Source organism: Diospyros lotus, chromosome 3 (genome assembly GCF_014633365.1).
Source record: "Diospyros lotus cultivar Yz01 chromosome 3, ASM1463336v1, whole genome shotgun sequence".
Lineage (NCBI taxonomy): Eukaryota > Viridiplantae > Streptophyta > Magnoliopsida > Ericales > Ebenaceae > Diospyros > Diospyros lotus.
The window spans coordinates 36,768,312-36,784,084 of record NC_068340.1 but is presented as its reverse complement, the minus strand read 5'-3'; the positions used below and the strand labels follow the sequence as shown (position 1 = coordinate 36,784,084).

Genomic DNA, 15,773 nt, shown 5'->3' with positions numbered 1-15,773 from the left:
AACTTAAATAAAAGTAGAACGACACTCCCAATGCCTTTGCCCAGTACATTGATGCAGGACAGTAACAAAAAATTGCAAAAAGTAGGAAAGAAAGAGAAGATATTGAGGAGAAAAAGCTAGAGAAGAGAACCCAAGGAAAAGAGAAACAGAGAGAGAGAGAAAGATCATCTAAATCTGAACAAAAGATTGCATTATATGCAATAGGCAGTGTTTATAAACCTATCTAAAAAGATTTAACATGTAATCCAAAAAATAATTCTAATCTCTAAATCAAACATAACCCTATCCATACCTAAATCAATCATAATTATATCATCTAAACAACTAATATAAAACAAAATAAAACCTACTATAAATCTTATTTTTAAAATCAAAATAGAAAACATATCAAAATATCCCTATCATAAATGTTTTCGTGCACCTCCACTCAATCCCATAACCATTATTTGCACCCAGTCCTACATGAACAGATAACAGCAGTTTTATTACTGCATCTGAGAAGCATGGAATGGAGAAAGATTTAGAATAACAATAGATAACATTAGGCAGCATTGCCAATTATACAGAACTGCTACCTAAGATATATATCATGTCATCTAGTGAACTAAGAGCCGCTCTCCTATCAAAAATTTCAACCTCAGCTATACCAAGTTGAAAAACTTAGCATTTATGTACATGTTAAAGAACAAACATATACGTATTGATCCCCACAAAGTGCTCTATTAGAACTCGGCTAGAACAGCATTTTGTGTGTAGCTCTTTTGGAATGCTCAAAGGAATAACACAGCAAGAAATAGATAATGTACGACATCAGAGGTATTGGCGAAGGCTTTCCCCACTCATGGATTCCATTTCCTTGAGGATCTCTTGTGCAAGAGACTTAACAGGCGGCTCAACGTCTTCCAGCAATTCACCAAGAAAGGGGATGGTCTCAGCCAAGAAAACTAAATATTCTTCCTTCAAATTCTCCATTAGGAATTTCACAATTCTCAGGCCTAGAATACGAGCCCGAACCTTCTCACTTCGCGTTTGCATCAACACCTGCAATTGAAAAAAAAAAAGATTTAACACAGGCTAATGAACATTACCAGAACATGGAGAAAGGGAGAAAATGATTAGGCAAATTTGAGCAACAAAAAATGAAGGCATGAGAGGAGATTTAAGATGAGGAGGAACTCCAAAAAATCCAACCATGGAAGAAGTGGAGAACTGGAGAAAAAAATGGAAATGGTGTTTGCAGGTGCTTGTGGGACGTTCTCAGATGCCTATAAAATACCATTAGAAGGATGCTAATACCATTCTTTAGCATTCCAATTTAGCAAGGCATATTTGAAGTCTATTCTTTGCCTTATTTGAGGTCAAGTCAGTGATGCCAAGCCATGTTCTGAAGTAGGTTAAATTTCAAGTAGTAGTAGAGCCCATACTGATTGAGTATGAATAGAGTTTGGAGCCATCTTTCCTATTGGACAAACAAGCTTTCAAGGGTATAGAGTAGGCACTTCCTTTATCAAGGAAACCTTTTCATTCTACTTTTGTAGGTAAGGGAGGAAAAAGACTAATTGAGGCTCACATGAAGAGAGTGGATAGAGTGGAAAAAGGTCATTAGCAAAATAGATAAGGAATACTAAGAAAAACTTGTAAGAGACTCTCAGGCATAATACAAGTCGTAAGGGTCTTACAGAAGATAAGACCGCAGATATAAATGAATAGTTAGTTATAACTCATGTAACCCACCCACACGATGTGATTATGTCTCAATATGTTGTTGTTGTTGTTGTTGTGTTGTGTTGTGTTGTAGACAATAGAGAGGAGTCCTTGTCCATCTTTTTGTCCTAAAAAAAGCTCTCTTCAAGCCTATAGATATACCCGCTTCTTGTTGCTTTAGAATTCATCCCACATCTTTGCTTACAGGGTTTTCCCTTTAAAGAAATTTTCTCTTAATACTTTCCCAATCAAGGAAAAATGAACCAACAAAAACACCAAACTCTACAATCAAGATGGCATGTGAAAGCCATGGTACTCAAAAGGTGTTAACAAACCCAAAATTTGAATTTATTGAAAATAAAAATTCTCAAAGTTCATGATAATATCACAAGGAAAAACAATAGAAGGTGGGGAAACAATGTATAGTACACCCTCAGGGGAAAAAAAAAGTGGCAGGTGCCCGTTTGATTTGTTAGAGACACAGACAGGAAGAGGGAGCTTGTTGATTCTTGTGACCATTCACCATTGTCATAGATTTACAAAATAAATAACAATGAACATTGTTTGGAACACCAATCAGGGCAGAACACATCTGAAGGCCAAATTTAGGTGTGATAAAGAAAGCTCAAGCAGTCAAGTAATGCATATGGGTACAAAGCAGTCAAGTAGGCATATGGGTACAACTCTTCTTTTTTCTTTCCTTCTTGTTTTTTATATATTTTTTGCACCATTTTAAGGCAGGAAAAATGTGGGAGATTAGTTATACTGCCAGCTAACCTGTCCCCACCCTACAATGGCAGAGACTAGGAGAGCGATGTCTTGACCTTTAACTGGACAGCGTGATGACAAACAGAAGAAGGTGATGAGAGACGAGAGTATCCCATTGTTCATCATAAGCCATGAAGAGACAAGACTCAAACATGGAACGATGGACCAGGGTTTATGGAGACTCCAAAATGGGTCACACAAATCCATGTTCAAGGCACATGCAATGATGAGATTTGGACATATAACAAGACTTATCCAGTATCCAATATCTGTGGTACCCATCAAAATACATATCTAATGGTGACAACTCTCTTGAGTTTATTAATGCTTCAATTATGATTTTTTCTATTTTTTTTAAATGTGAATTCACTCATTTGTATTCTACAAATTTGTTTACATATTTGTATTCTACATATTTGAATTTACATATTTGTTCCCCCCATTTGTATTATAATGATGTACAATAAATGAAATAACATTATTTTTTATAAGTTAAATTTTGTTTAGATATATGAATTAATAGGAAACTCTATGCCGAGTGGAATAATCCCCTTAACACTTTTACTGGTAAATATATTCTTCTCACAGCCAATCCCATGTCTAGATAAAAGAGAGGGATGTCTTATGTAACCAATAGCTTGAGTAAAAATCATCAAATCTTCATCATGAATTTTATACGGATTCAAAGGAAGTCAATGTTGACCTAACATGGCATTTTTGGTGTTCAAAAATATAAGTTTTTGTAGGCAAAGCTAACAAGAAAATGACATTTTAAGTCCTATGTTCAATATTCTTGTTATTTCAGTATCTGTTCCTGTATCCACGGTCCAGAGGGGACAGTTATTGTTTTTTCCTTTTTCTTTTTTGGACTGACTGGAAATTCATTCAAAATAAGACTAGAAAATGATGCATCTCAAATGACTAATCCCACACCTCCACTGTACTCACTCAGCTTCTGCTAAATGAGGGCATATATATTTAAATGCATGAACATACACAAATATCAATAATTATAACCAAATTGTGTTAAATGCGCATGTCTGCATTCAAACACAAATTTCAATCTCCGTTGTGCTGTAAGCTATAGGAACCAATAGGAATGGATTATAATGTTGAAGTCCACAGATAAAAAAAAAATACCAAGGGAAACAGGGTCAAGGCTGAAAAAGTTAGGCACTACCTCATGGTTCAGGGGCTTCCACAGAAGGTCAGAACCAGCTGCAACAGCCATTTGACCAACGCATGCAACCAACAAATCATCGACTTCCTCTACAGATGGTATGCTTGTGTGGTTTTCTAAAGAAGCAGGTGGTTCTATGACTAGTTGTGAGACTATGGGTTTCAGCAGTACCTGCAGAAACAGGGAAATTCATTTCAATCAGTGAATCAGAAGTAAACAGCAGGAAAGGAGGGGGGAAAAGCCACTTTTTGTTTTTGGCTAAGTGAAAAGCCACTTATTGGTATATAATTATAAAAGCAGCTGCAAATTACATAATCTTAATTATGTCATCAAAATGCGCTCTTAATCACTTAAAATGAGATTCCATAAGCTCTAAGCTGCAAATCTGAAACCAAGACCACAGACATAAATCCAGGTTTGCAAAACCTATTCTTCTTGGTTCTTTCCCTACATGATGTCAAATTCATCAATTTGTTTATGAAGTTCACCTACAAAAGCTTGTGTGTTTTTTCTTAGTAATAAATTAACATGAAAAACATGTAGCACAACACTGAATACTTGTACTGGTACCAGACATTCCTGTCAGACAGGTCAAAATATGTTCAAACATGCCATGTCCTATCTATAGTAATGGCTCATAGAATACATCTAAATGGACACCAGAGATAATGTAGGTGGGTCAAATGGCAAGTAGTTGGTTTAAATTTAGCAAACGTGAAAGTCAGAAGTTGGGCATACTAGTTATTTTCACATTTTCTACAAATATTGGATACTGGTCAGCATCTCTAAATTTGGATGGTGTATCAGAGTACGATCTTTTTTTACTTTAATTGATCTATTTTAACATATTGAATTAGTTCAACTCCTATCCACAAATATCACTTTCACAGGCATACTACATAAAAACAAATATTTTGTCATAAAATATTCATATCATTATTTCCTATAAATATGAGTATACAGGTCTGTATCAATGTTCATTTCAACATTCATTTTTGTGTCTGTACCCTTCTTCTTAGCAAGAACCATGGTACATATTAGTGCATAAGATAGAATAGTAAAGAACAACAAATGCAACCTATGTTTGGAGTCATCAATCAATTTCAATATTAAATTACACTCTTAAACATTTAGACCCATTTGGTAGAACTTCCATTTTCCATTTTTGTTCTCACAATTTTGAACAAACACACAGCCAAAGAGCATTAATTCTTTGTCTCTAGGTTTCATTTCAGACATTTCAATGAGTCCTCCTCCTCTCCCCTGACCTTCCAACTTATTCCCCTCTGAGTCATAGCCAAAGGTGTCCCTTTGCCCGTTCTTCCTATCCTAATCTCAGCCAAAGGTCTTCCTGAACCAACTTCTCCATGGTTCCCCCACATCTAATCTTCCAACCTTGCAACTTTATCTCCAAGACCTAGAATCAGCATTTCTTCTTCTTCTTCCTACCCACCAGCCAACTCCTAATCTTCTTCTTCACCAAATACTGTCAGACCCAAATCAAGGTTTAGCCAACTAAGATCTTGTCAAGCCCTTGAATTAGGGCTGGCAAATCGATAATTTCCTAAATGTAAGAATGGGATAGAGAGAAAGAGAGAATCAAAGAGAGAGGATTTGATCATTCATTTCAATCGATACCTCTCACAATGTCGTAGGTTCCTATATATAGAACCTCTAGCTACATCGACAATTCCTCTAACTACTTTAACAGCCTAACAAGTAGCCATTGTGCAACCTCTTCCCGCCTATTAACTAACTGCCTTCCTTATTTAGACTTATCATTTTACAAAATTACACACTGCCCCCAGGGTCATGACAGATCTGCACTCGTTTGAATCAAATTTGGGGTCAGGCAAACCCAAGTCTACATTTGATGGAGTAAACTTGAGGTTACCCAACCAAGCCATAGATGTCTTCACCAAACCCAAAGAAGAAGAAGAACCTGTTTTTGGGTTTGCTTTCCACTTGCAAACTTGAGGTTACTCAACCAAGCCATAGATGTCTTCACCAAACCCAAAGAAGAAGAAGAACCTGTTTTTGGGTTTGGTTGCCACCTAAGTTTGGGTGTAGAAGACCAATATAGGCTCCTATGAGGAAAGTAGATGAAACAGGACAAGTATCTAGCATAAGAGGTAGAGAAAGACCAAGAAAAATTTGGTGGGAGACTCTTAGGTAGAATGTACAGCTTTTTCACTAAGTGGAAGAATGCAACCAGATCAATTATCTTCATTCACAACTATCTCATGAAACTTTCCAATATGAAGATAACTTTATATCACCATGCCCTCGCTAGACAGTTGTGTTGGAAGCACATTGGCATAAAATTCTGTCAAGCCCTTCAATTAAGGGCTGGGCAATTGACAGAATTCCAAGAAGAATTCCGGTATGAAACAGAATTAAGAGAGAGAATGTGGTAGGGAGAGAACAGAGAACGAGAGAGAGAATCAAGAAAACGAGAGAAATATTTGTTATTCAATCCAAACATAACCTTCTCCCCTTACAACAGCCTACTTAAGGCACCTCTTACAGTTAGGATGGCTAACTGCCACTCCCATTAGTTTCCCCAATCTGTTACACAGTTACACCCCTACCCATTTCCTTATTACACTCCTACCCCAGGGTCGTAACAAATTCTTCCACATTGTTCTGCATAAAATTGTATTATCAATATGACTTGTAAAAGTTAATTAGCATTATGAATGTTGTGCCATCAACCCTAACTTAGTTAGCATAAGGTCATTTGACAACAATGATGAACATCTGTAGTTTTTATTTTTAAAAATTTGAAAAAGGCCCTAGTCATCAAACAACTTGTTCAAATTTTTAGTTAAGAAAAAACAAAAATTGGAAATAACAACTAGAAATCAAAACTAAAAATTGAAAATATAAACTACATCAATCAACACCAATCACAAGCCCTACCCTACTAGGTGGGGTCAACTACAAGAATTATAGATCTCCAATAAGCATTATCTATGGCTATAACCTCGGTAACGCTAGTATATCTTATGTCATGTCTAGTGGTTTCTTACCAAGTTTTTTTTAGTCTTTCACAACATCTTTTCTTCTCACATGTCCAAACTATCATAATCATGACTCCCTTGTCTTGTCTTCAATAAGCATCACTCCAAGCTTTTTACATGTGATCTTGCTTCTTATTTTATCTTTTCTTGTATGAGCATCACCGATCTACCGTAACATTTTAGCTACACTCATTTTACACATGTCAGCAGATTGGCCAACATTCTAAGCCATATAGTAGAGATGGTCTAATAGCCATTGAACAAAACTTCCCTACTAGTTTTAAAGGAATCATACAGTCATAAAATGCTACACAAACTTCTCCAATTTAACCATTACATCTTCATTCTATGCGTGCATCCTCCACGATCTCCCCTTCATTTTGAACAATTGATCCAAGATTTGAAATTGATTTTTTAAAAATAACTTTATCTCCAAGTTTCACAATAATATCATCCATATATAGTTTTACTGAACTTACATTCCCTTGTCATGTTCCTAGAGCAATAAAGGGCAATATTGTAATAAAGATATAATACTTGTTAGGATTATAATTGTATTGCACATGGGTGGTTGTATTGCACATGAATGCAATGGCTGTGAGGCTATAAATAAGCCATTGCTATAGGAGAAGCATCATCTTTGAATTGATAATTGAATTCTCTCATTTCCCTCTCTTGAATTTTCTCTCTCCAATTTCTCTCTAATCACTCTTGTTCTATCTCTATCTTTCTATTCTTCCCTAACTTCCCCCATATCTCCTACGATCTAACTTCCCCAATTCCTCCCCAATTACCCTTAAACCTATTATGAACCCTAGGTTCATGACAATTGGTGTCAGAGCAGTTGTTCTTCGGCTGTGGTTCATAGGCGGTTCCAATGGTGTTTCCAGCGACTTCAAAAATGAATTCAGGCACAGTCGCTTAAATTCTGAAGTAGCTTGAAGTAGTACAAGAGACGATTGATTTTCGAAAAGAATTCTGATGCATGGAGGTGATTTACGACTATCGTAGCACTTAGGTTTGGAGTTTGAAAGGCGAAATTCAACAACAGTCTAGCCAAGCGAATTCTGATCGGTTATAGGCTATTTGTAATACCCCGAGAGCCCAGAAAAGTTAGAATATATCGAGGATAGTGTAAGAAAGGAAACAACACCAGCTGGATACCTTTTGGGCTGAATGTTGGCAAAGAACTCCCAAGTTAAGCGTGCTTGACCTGGGGTAATCCAGGGATGGGTGACCCCCCTAGGAAGTTCGTGTAGGCCCATCAGGGTAAGTTGTTCCGGTCCTTCCTATCGCTCGAACAGAATGTTACACTATTGCTTTCCAACGTGGTTAATGGCCAACGCCGAACTCTCGGTTGGAATTGTAGAGGAAAAGTACAAGGTTCGACTGGTGAAGGCGGAGCAGTAGGTTGATTCGCTGTTGTTCTCCAAGTTGTATAGTCCATCAAGGAAGGTGAAGTAGAGCTGGTAGATCACGACCGTGGTAGGTGGTGTATAGAAGCGGTTTTAGTGTCAAAGTTCGAGTGACTTCGGAAGCTGTGAGTAAGGCGATCGCAAGTGGAATTGAGAGCGAGCCAAGTGATTGCCAGTGATCTAAACAGCGAGTGCAATTTAGCAAGGCAATTTTCGTAACTTTCGGTGCGAACTTGGAAGCGAAGTGGGAGGTTGACTCTTAGCTGCAAATCTCAGTAATTCTTGCTCGTAATTGACTTGCAAAGCAGGTCAAGCAATTTTCAGCTTGAATCTAACAAATTGTATCGACTGCATCAGAGTCCATCAGCATAGAAGATGGATTCCGTTGGGCGATTCTAAATTGGAAGGCAACTTGAAGGACTGAGGGAATCGAGGAAATTGTTGCAGCAGGTTCAACTTGAAGAAGAACAACACTTGCAATTCTCCACTCCTAGAATCAGAGTCGAAGGCAAGTTAGGTTGCTGCAGGCCATTTTTAAGGACCAAGGGAATCACAGGAAGTTGATTCTTGGCGGATCGATTGCTGGCAGTTGCTACAGTGGTGATCCAGACAAAGTCGCTTGAATTCCAAAGCTGAGCTAGGGTCCTTCGGCCATTGGACGATGATTAGGTGTGGGTCGCAACCATCATAAGTCTTGATTGGTGGCGGCGATTGCAACAAATCTCAAACTGTTGATTCCTCCTTCCATCTCTGCATAATAGTTTCGGCTCGAAGCTGTAGCTGAATTCTGTTCGAAGAGAAGGATTCCTTCGACTTCGTTGCTATGAGTTTCGACACCCGAAGCTGCTAATTTCCAATCGAAAGGCGCTTTGAGACAAGAATAGGAAGCTTTGGCAACAAGCGAGCCAGGAGGTGGTGCGAGCTGCAAGTGGAGGAAACTAAATTCAAGCACTAATTCCAACGAAAGTGGTTTCTCAGCTATCAATCCTCGAGGCGATCGATTATCCACCAGCTATATAAACTCTGATGGCAAATGATATCGGGATGAAGCACAAAGAATCTCAATGGCAGGAAGTGTCAGCAAAGATGACAAAGAGGCAAAACAGATTGGATCTGTAGAATCGACACTGGAAAAGAAGTTGAATAGTGTTGTCGATCTATTGCAAGAGGAGATCAGTCACAGGCGTGAAATTATTGATGACTTAGAAATTGGATGAGGGACGAGTGCATGATAATGTTCGCCAGACAAAATCAGGTTAGATTACCTGCTTGTTTGCTTTTGAGAGAATATTCTAATCCGATTATTATAGAGACGCTACCAGATCCTACAACTACTCCTTACTGTCCTCGAAGAACTAGAGCAGAACCAAATTTAGTGGGGAATCCTTACCTCACTCATCCCTAGAATTGGAACCCCATGGACAAATCTCAATGTCCACGGTAGGGGGACAAAAATGTTGTTCCAGAATGGGATGTTAAAATGTCTAAGGCAAAAAAAGATGATAAGGAGGGTGTGGTAAAGGAAGCATCACTGCTTTAGGAGTTTCCTAAAATGCAGCAGCCTAAGGAGGGTTCAAAACGATGGGAAAATGATTCATGGCATACCTCTGACTGTGGGCAGAAGAAGTATTCTAGTTTAGGAGGAATTAACAAGGAGGAAAGCTATAACAATCAGGTTGCTAGTGCAGCCTATCCAAAGGAACCAATGGAACTTTTTGAAAAAGAAGTTCATGTAGAGGGATGTTCCGACAAACAAAGAGAAAAAAGAATTACTAAATTATTTGCATGGAATCAAGAGATTCATGCTGAAACTGCAGTCAATATTAAGGAAGCTAGCGTTGTAACTAAAGGGAACCTATCATTGATAACTCAGGATGCCGGAGAAGAAAGGAGGGTGGATATGGAGATTGGTGTGAACCACGTTTTTCAAGGGCATGAGGCTGATGACTTGGTTGAAAAACAGCCTATAAATCAGATTGAGAAAGGGAACTGCTACGAAGATGGCTTCCTTACAACTGATATTCCAGCTAGGGTTATTGTCTCATTAGATAATCCGATTATAAATCATGTTTGGAATGAAGGTTGTGATGGAGGCCTGGTTTCAGCCATCGAGGAACCTGTGGGACTTTCTCATCACTTTCTATGCAACCAGTATGTCCGGACAGCAGGGCAAGGAAATTTGAGTCCCTTACTATTGCTGGAAATGTTATGTTTGGAGGTATGTCCTTAGCTGGGATATCTTCTAATGTTATGAAGGTGTGTGGATTTGATAAGGAAATATGGGGACAGCCTGTAATTGAAGGACAGCTACCAAAAAGAATTGATTCAAGCTGTATGGTCGGAAATGAGGTTTTGCATAAGTTGGACAATGCCAATTCTCAAGGAGGGTTACAGTGTTTTGCACCGATAAAGCAAAATACTGTTTTGGAAATGCAAGAGAGCATGGCTTCAGCAAATAAATTCCTAACAAGATTTCAGCTAAGGAAAAGGGCTAAGGAAGCCAAGAGTTTTGTGGTGGAGAACAAAGCACTTGTTGCTCTATTCATTCTTGCTACAACCAGAATTGCTGCAGCAACTCCTAGATATGACACTTCTACATTGCAGCATGTAAAGGCGTTTGCGGATATCGTTGCGAAGGGTGATGAAATATTCAAGGACATGAGAACCACTGCAAATTTGTTGTGCATATAGAGGTTTTTCAAAACTTCTCCATCCAAGCTATGGAAGAGAAGGAAAAAGCATACCAAAAGCAATGGGGGTTTGGCATTTCTTGGGGATAAGAAATGTTTCAAAGCGGGGGAAATTGTCATGTTCCTAGAGCAATAAAGGGTAATATTGTAATAAAGATATAATACTTGTTAGGATTATAATTGTATTGCACATGGGTGCAATGGCTGTGAGGCTATAAATAAGCCACTGCTATAGGAGAAGCATCATCTTTGAATTGATAATTGAATTCTCTCATTTCCCTCTCTTGAATTCTCTCTCTCCAATTTCTCTCTAATCACTCTCGTTCTTTCCCTCTCTTTCAGTTCTTCCCCAACTTCCCCCATATCTCCTCCAATCTAACTTCCCCAATTACCCTTAAACCTGTTATGAACCCTAGGTTCATGACATCCACATCCTCAATTTTCAACTTACTTCCCTTAAAACCTTCAGATTCTGGAAACAATGAAACATCCTTAAAAATTAATTGATAGAAGGAACTCACTAGATAGTAGGTCCTGAAATATTCTTTCCCCTCTATGAGCCTAACAGCCTATACAACACCAACCAAATGGCAGGCTTACCAACTACAGAAACGATCAGTGGCTTATGAAGCTAGTATCCTCACCCCTAAATTTTGTTACTTCAGTTCTCAGTAACAGTTTCACCAACTACTAAGATGGAGCAGTATGACTTGGTAACTACCAAGAGAACAACAAAGGTTGGAACCAATGTCAATGGAAAAGTGTTAGGTTATAATTAACATACCTAGGAGAAGCAAACCAACAGAAGAGTGAAGGAGCAATGAATTTAAGTTCTCGTGCAATTCTGTCTCCCTGATAAATATAAATATGTATAAACCACTAAAGATTGCCTTAGGGAGAGGGGGAGACCCTTACAAAAAAAAAAAAGGAACTAGAAGTTCACACTATCAACAGCCAAGAATTAAATGGCGTGGAACAAATTAATAGGAAGACATGCTGGGGTTGGAAGGAATAAGAATTGAATGATCCAACATGACACTAGCTCAATAATATACTACAGAACGTTCAATAATCAAAACATAATCCTGCGAAGTGTTAATGGGATAGTCCTATCAAAGCTAGTCCAGCAAATGTTCCACGGACCTAAGTTATATATCAAACATAATCAATGTAATTGCTGCACACATAGGAAAGTGTAAAGGGGGTTCTGCCAACCTCAAAATTTGATGAATCGAGAAACTTCAAACTTCCAGCATCAAAAAGAAAACATTTATGCAAAGACGACACAACCAATGTCCTAAGATGCCACATCTCAGGGGTCAAGGTACCATTTCCATCATTCTTATTACTGTTTGTTTCATGGAGCTTAGCCTTCTTCTTTCTTGGCACAGCAATTTTTAAACCTTCAGCAGCTGTCAGATGCCGTATACAACTATCAAGCAAGAATTTGAAGTACGGGACAAACAACGATCTGCAATCAGATGAAATAGTATGAGAAATCAATAGTTCAAAGAGATACTCCACGGTACATTATCTAATAAAAGTTTCTGAAACTCCCAGAATAAAATCTTCAAAATTAAAAATATAATCCTGTTCATCTGAAGACATCTCTAGCTAAGATGCATAAACCAGGACACAACACATAGATACAACATAAGATGTATATTGCCAACATCACATTTAAAATTTCTAGACACAACTACGTAAATGCAGACAACAAAACAATAGTTTTTACATTATCAAATAATAACAGATCATATATTTTAATCCAATGGGCTCTTATAATCCACCCGTTGCACTAAAGTAAATTGTCTATTTCTTTAAAACACAAGTCCACCAGAAATATCAAGTTTAAGAGCTAAAAACAGAGGCTTCCAGAAAGGTATCCCGTTATGAGACACCTGCCAAAACTCACAATGAGTTTCTGACATTTGAGGGAACACACATTATAAAGATTGCCAGTTTAAACATAACCTAGACAAAACAAAGAGCAGATCTCCACACTTAATTCTTTTGAACTTTAAGTTCAATAATCAACCAAAACTTCCAAACACCTATATCAAACCAGGATCCAATTCTGGATTCTTTCTGCAGTACATAAAAAGAGAAAATAACATTTAGAATGGGAAAATTATTTTTCTCTTTTTCTTTTCCATTTTGATATAGCATAAATGTAGTTGTAACTAAGATATTGAAACACTATTGCATTTCACAAACATGTATAAATATATTTACATCACATCATATTCTTTTTTTTTTTTAAATTAACATGTCAATATACTGGTGTTCTGATGTGTCCATATCTGTTGCATTTTCACCATATGTTCATTGTGCCTACCGAGTATATAGGGTATTTTCTTGTCCATAAACATACAAAATAGTTAATTACTCTAATTCTTAAGATGAGTGGAAAAAGAAGTAACACGTGTGCTAGAGAAAGTAGTCATTCACATGGATTAATGCTTGGGATTGTTGTTGTATCCACACCAATGCTGATGCTTCTTAGTTGTTTTCAGTGAAACTTCACTAAACAAAAATACCCAATTTGAAATGAACACTCTTGAAATAGTAGAACCATAATTTCAGCATAATTAGAGAGGGGTACAGACTCTGCCCGCCACAAGGTCCTCAGGACCAATTAAAGAAAGCATCAGAATTCCTTTTTTTCCCACCCCACACCACCCCTCCGCAGGGAGGGAGGGGGCTTACAGTTCACTTTTTCTAATTTAAGCAACAACCAGATCCTCATGCAATGAAAGACTTAAACCAAGAGAAAAACCCTACAAGGTTGCCTGGTTGCTCCAAGCTACCAGTAGTGAACAGACATCACATCATGGATATAAAGTAACAAAGCTTGGAATTTTTTTAAAAAAAAAAACTTGAAATACAGAAAGGCATTTATTGACTCACCGGTGGCTTTCAGCTAGTTTATTTACCAAGCTATAGAAAGAAATTGCCCTGTCAATACTTGTGTACCCCCCTTCACTTCCATTCTCATTCAACTCAGCCCACTCAATACACCTAATGAAAAGAGGCTTGAACATCATCTCTGTAAGTTTCATGGTAAGTAAAATCATTGTGTGGATAACATTTTTCTCAACATCATCAATGCTCTTAATTGTAACAGGATGTTGACGGCGAAGATCAAGTGCTAACAAACACAAGTCAAAAACTTCTGCATAATGAGCAGCAATCGATGCCTTTTCCATTGTTCGTACTAACTGCCCTAACATTTCAAACACAATTGACAAACTTGAATCGCCACGTTTAATAGCTTCAGAATATATATTCAACAGAGGCGGAAGCAAAGATCGAACCTATAAGCAAGTTAATGGTCAGTAGAAAGAAGAGATTGCAGATTACTGAATGCATCCAACAGCTCAATGGAAATTGAAATCAAGTTTGATGCAGAAACTTACTTTGACTTTGTCAACAATAAGCTTCCGAATTACATTGGCTTTCAAGTTTAATTTATGATCAGACCCAGTTGCATAGTTGGGATGCAACACAATGAGTTTCAGGATGTCTCCAAGATATGGATTTAAAAACCCACCAAGCTTGTCAATGATGGCCTCTAAGGCTAGAAGAACAGACATAAAGAGAGATTCCTTGGAATCTGTCAATGCAATGGACATATTATCTTCACCAGAGGTGATTAATGCAGAAGCCGTTGACAACACCTTCAGCAGATTCTCCATAATAGAAGAAATCTCAGGAAGAGCCCTCAAGCCAAGAACGTTGATCAAAGTGCCAGTTGTTCGGAGGCAACAGGAGGAGACAGCCAAGTTGTCTGACAGGATATTTTTAGACACAGATGCAAGACAAACGCTGAAGACAGAAGAATTAGAAGGAAATTTCCATGCCAAAGCTTCAAGGGCTGAAACTGCTGTCATTTTCAATGCAGTATCAGAACCATCAACAGAGTCATCAAACAGCTGCACAATTTCGACACACAGCTGCTTAAAGGATTCCACAGATTTCTCATCAAGATGAAGCCATTTTGAAGACAATGCTTTTCTCTCATGCTTCAGTTTGGCATTGTCAGTGTCTTTCACAGTTTCAGATAAAAGACCAAGAGCCTGCTTGCACAGAAGGTATTGATTAATTTGCTCCAAGACTACAATTGCAGAAAATTAAGCAGAAAACAGAAGATGACAAAAGACAAAAGTAGGATAGAAAGAAATAAAATTAGATAAATCAAAATAAAAATAAAAAACACATCAAGCATTTCTAGCATCTGCCTCCACAGAGAAGTTGCCAAATTTTTAACTTGGCTAAAGCCCACTTCGTCAATTGGCTAACAGCACAGGAACCACTAGAAATAATAAGAAAAACAGATAAGAAAATTTTGATCCCAGGGAATTTCACAGATCATCAGGTGGTCAAACTTATCCTTTAGACCAATATTGGGGAATGCCACTAGAATATTTAAATAAAATTCTTTGTATCCCTCTTCTAAACAAATCATATATAGTTACATCACAAATGCATGATAAGTATTATGTTACTTACTTTTCTCCTCACGCTTCTATCTTCATGTTTCAGCAATTTAATCATCCCTCTGAAGTATGCTGATGGTGTGAGCCTTTTTATGATGTTTCGCAGGACAGTACGCATACTCTCCTTTAGTTCTTTCCTGATGACAGTGCGAAAACCTATTTGCTTTCTTCTCGAGTCAACCAGTTGCAAATGAGAAACAACCTTCTCCATAAGTGCTCCAAGCATTCTCTGTGAAAGTAATCATAACTTGTTGCCTCAAGTAACTTCTAATCAAAGAATATCTCATATGCAGATATGCAAGCACAGCACACAGTGACCTCAATTGCATTAAACAAAGCAGCATCAACACTTAAGTCCCTCTGCCATTCCATGCTCAAGTTTATAAAAATAAAAATGTCATTGATCTTCATCTTCAAGCAAGTGAACACTGATGCCTTTGAAAGAATGGTTTCATTGTAATACATTTGTTGTCACTTGGGAACCATAACTTTTT

General features: G+C 37.7%; 1 protein-coding gene across 1 annotated transcript in view; it reads right to left on the bottom strand.

Moving 5' to 3' along the window:
- Positions 1-463: 463 nt before the first annotated feature.
- Positions 464-15,773, bottom strand: part of LOC127796712 (uncharacterized protein At3g06530) — a 54,086-nt gene continuing 38,776 nt past the window's right edge. The window contains exons 34-39 of the mRNA XM_052329020.1: positions 15,293-15,508; positions 14,200-14,859; positions 13,691-14,097; positions 11,996-12,251; positions 3,653-3,823; positions 464-1,041 (exon numbers count right to left, since the gene is read on the bottom strand). Coding sequence (XP_052184980.1) covers positions 811-1,041; positions 3,653-3,823; positions 11,996-12,251; positions 13,691-14,097; positions 14,200-14,859; positions 15,293-15,508 — 1,941 coding nt within the window. The 3' untranslated portion in view covers positions 464-810. The remainder of the gene's footprint in view (positions 1,042-3,652; positions 3,824-11,995; positions 12,252-13,690; positions 14,098-14,199; positions 14,860-15,292; positions 15,509-15,773) is intronic.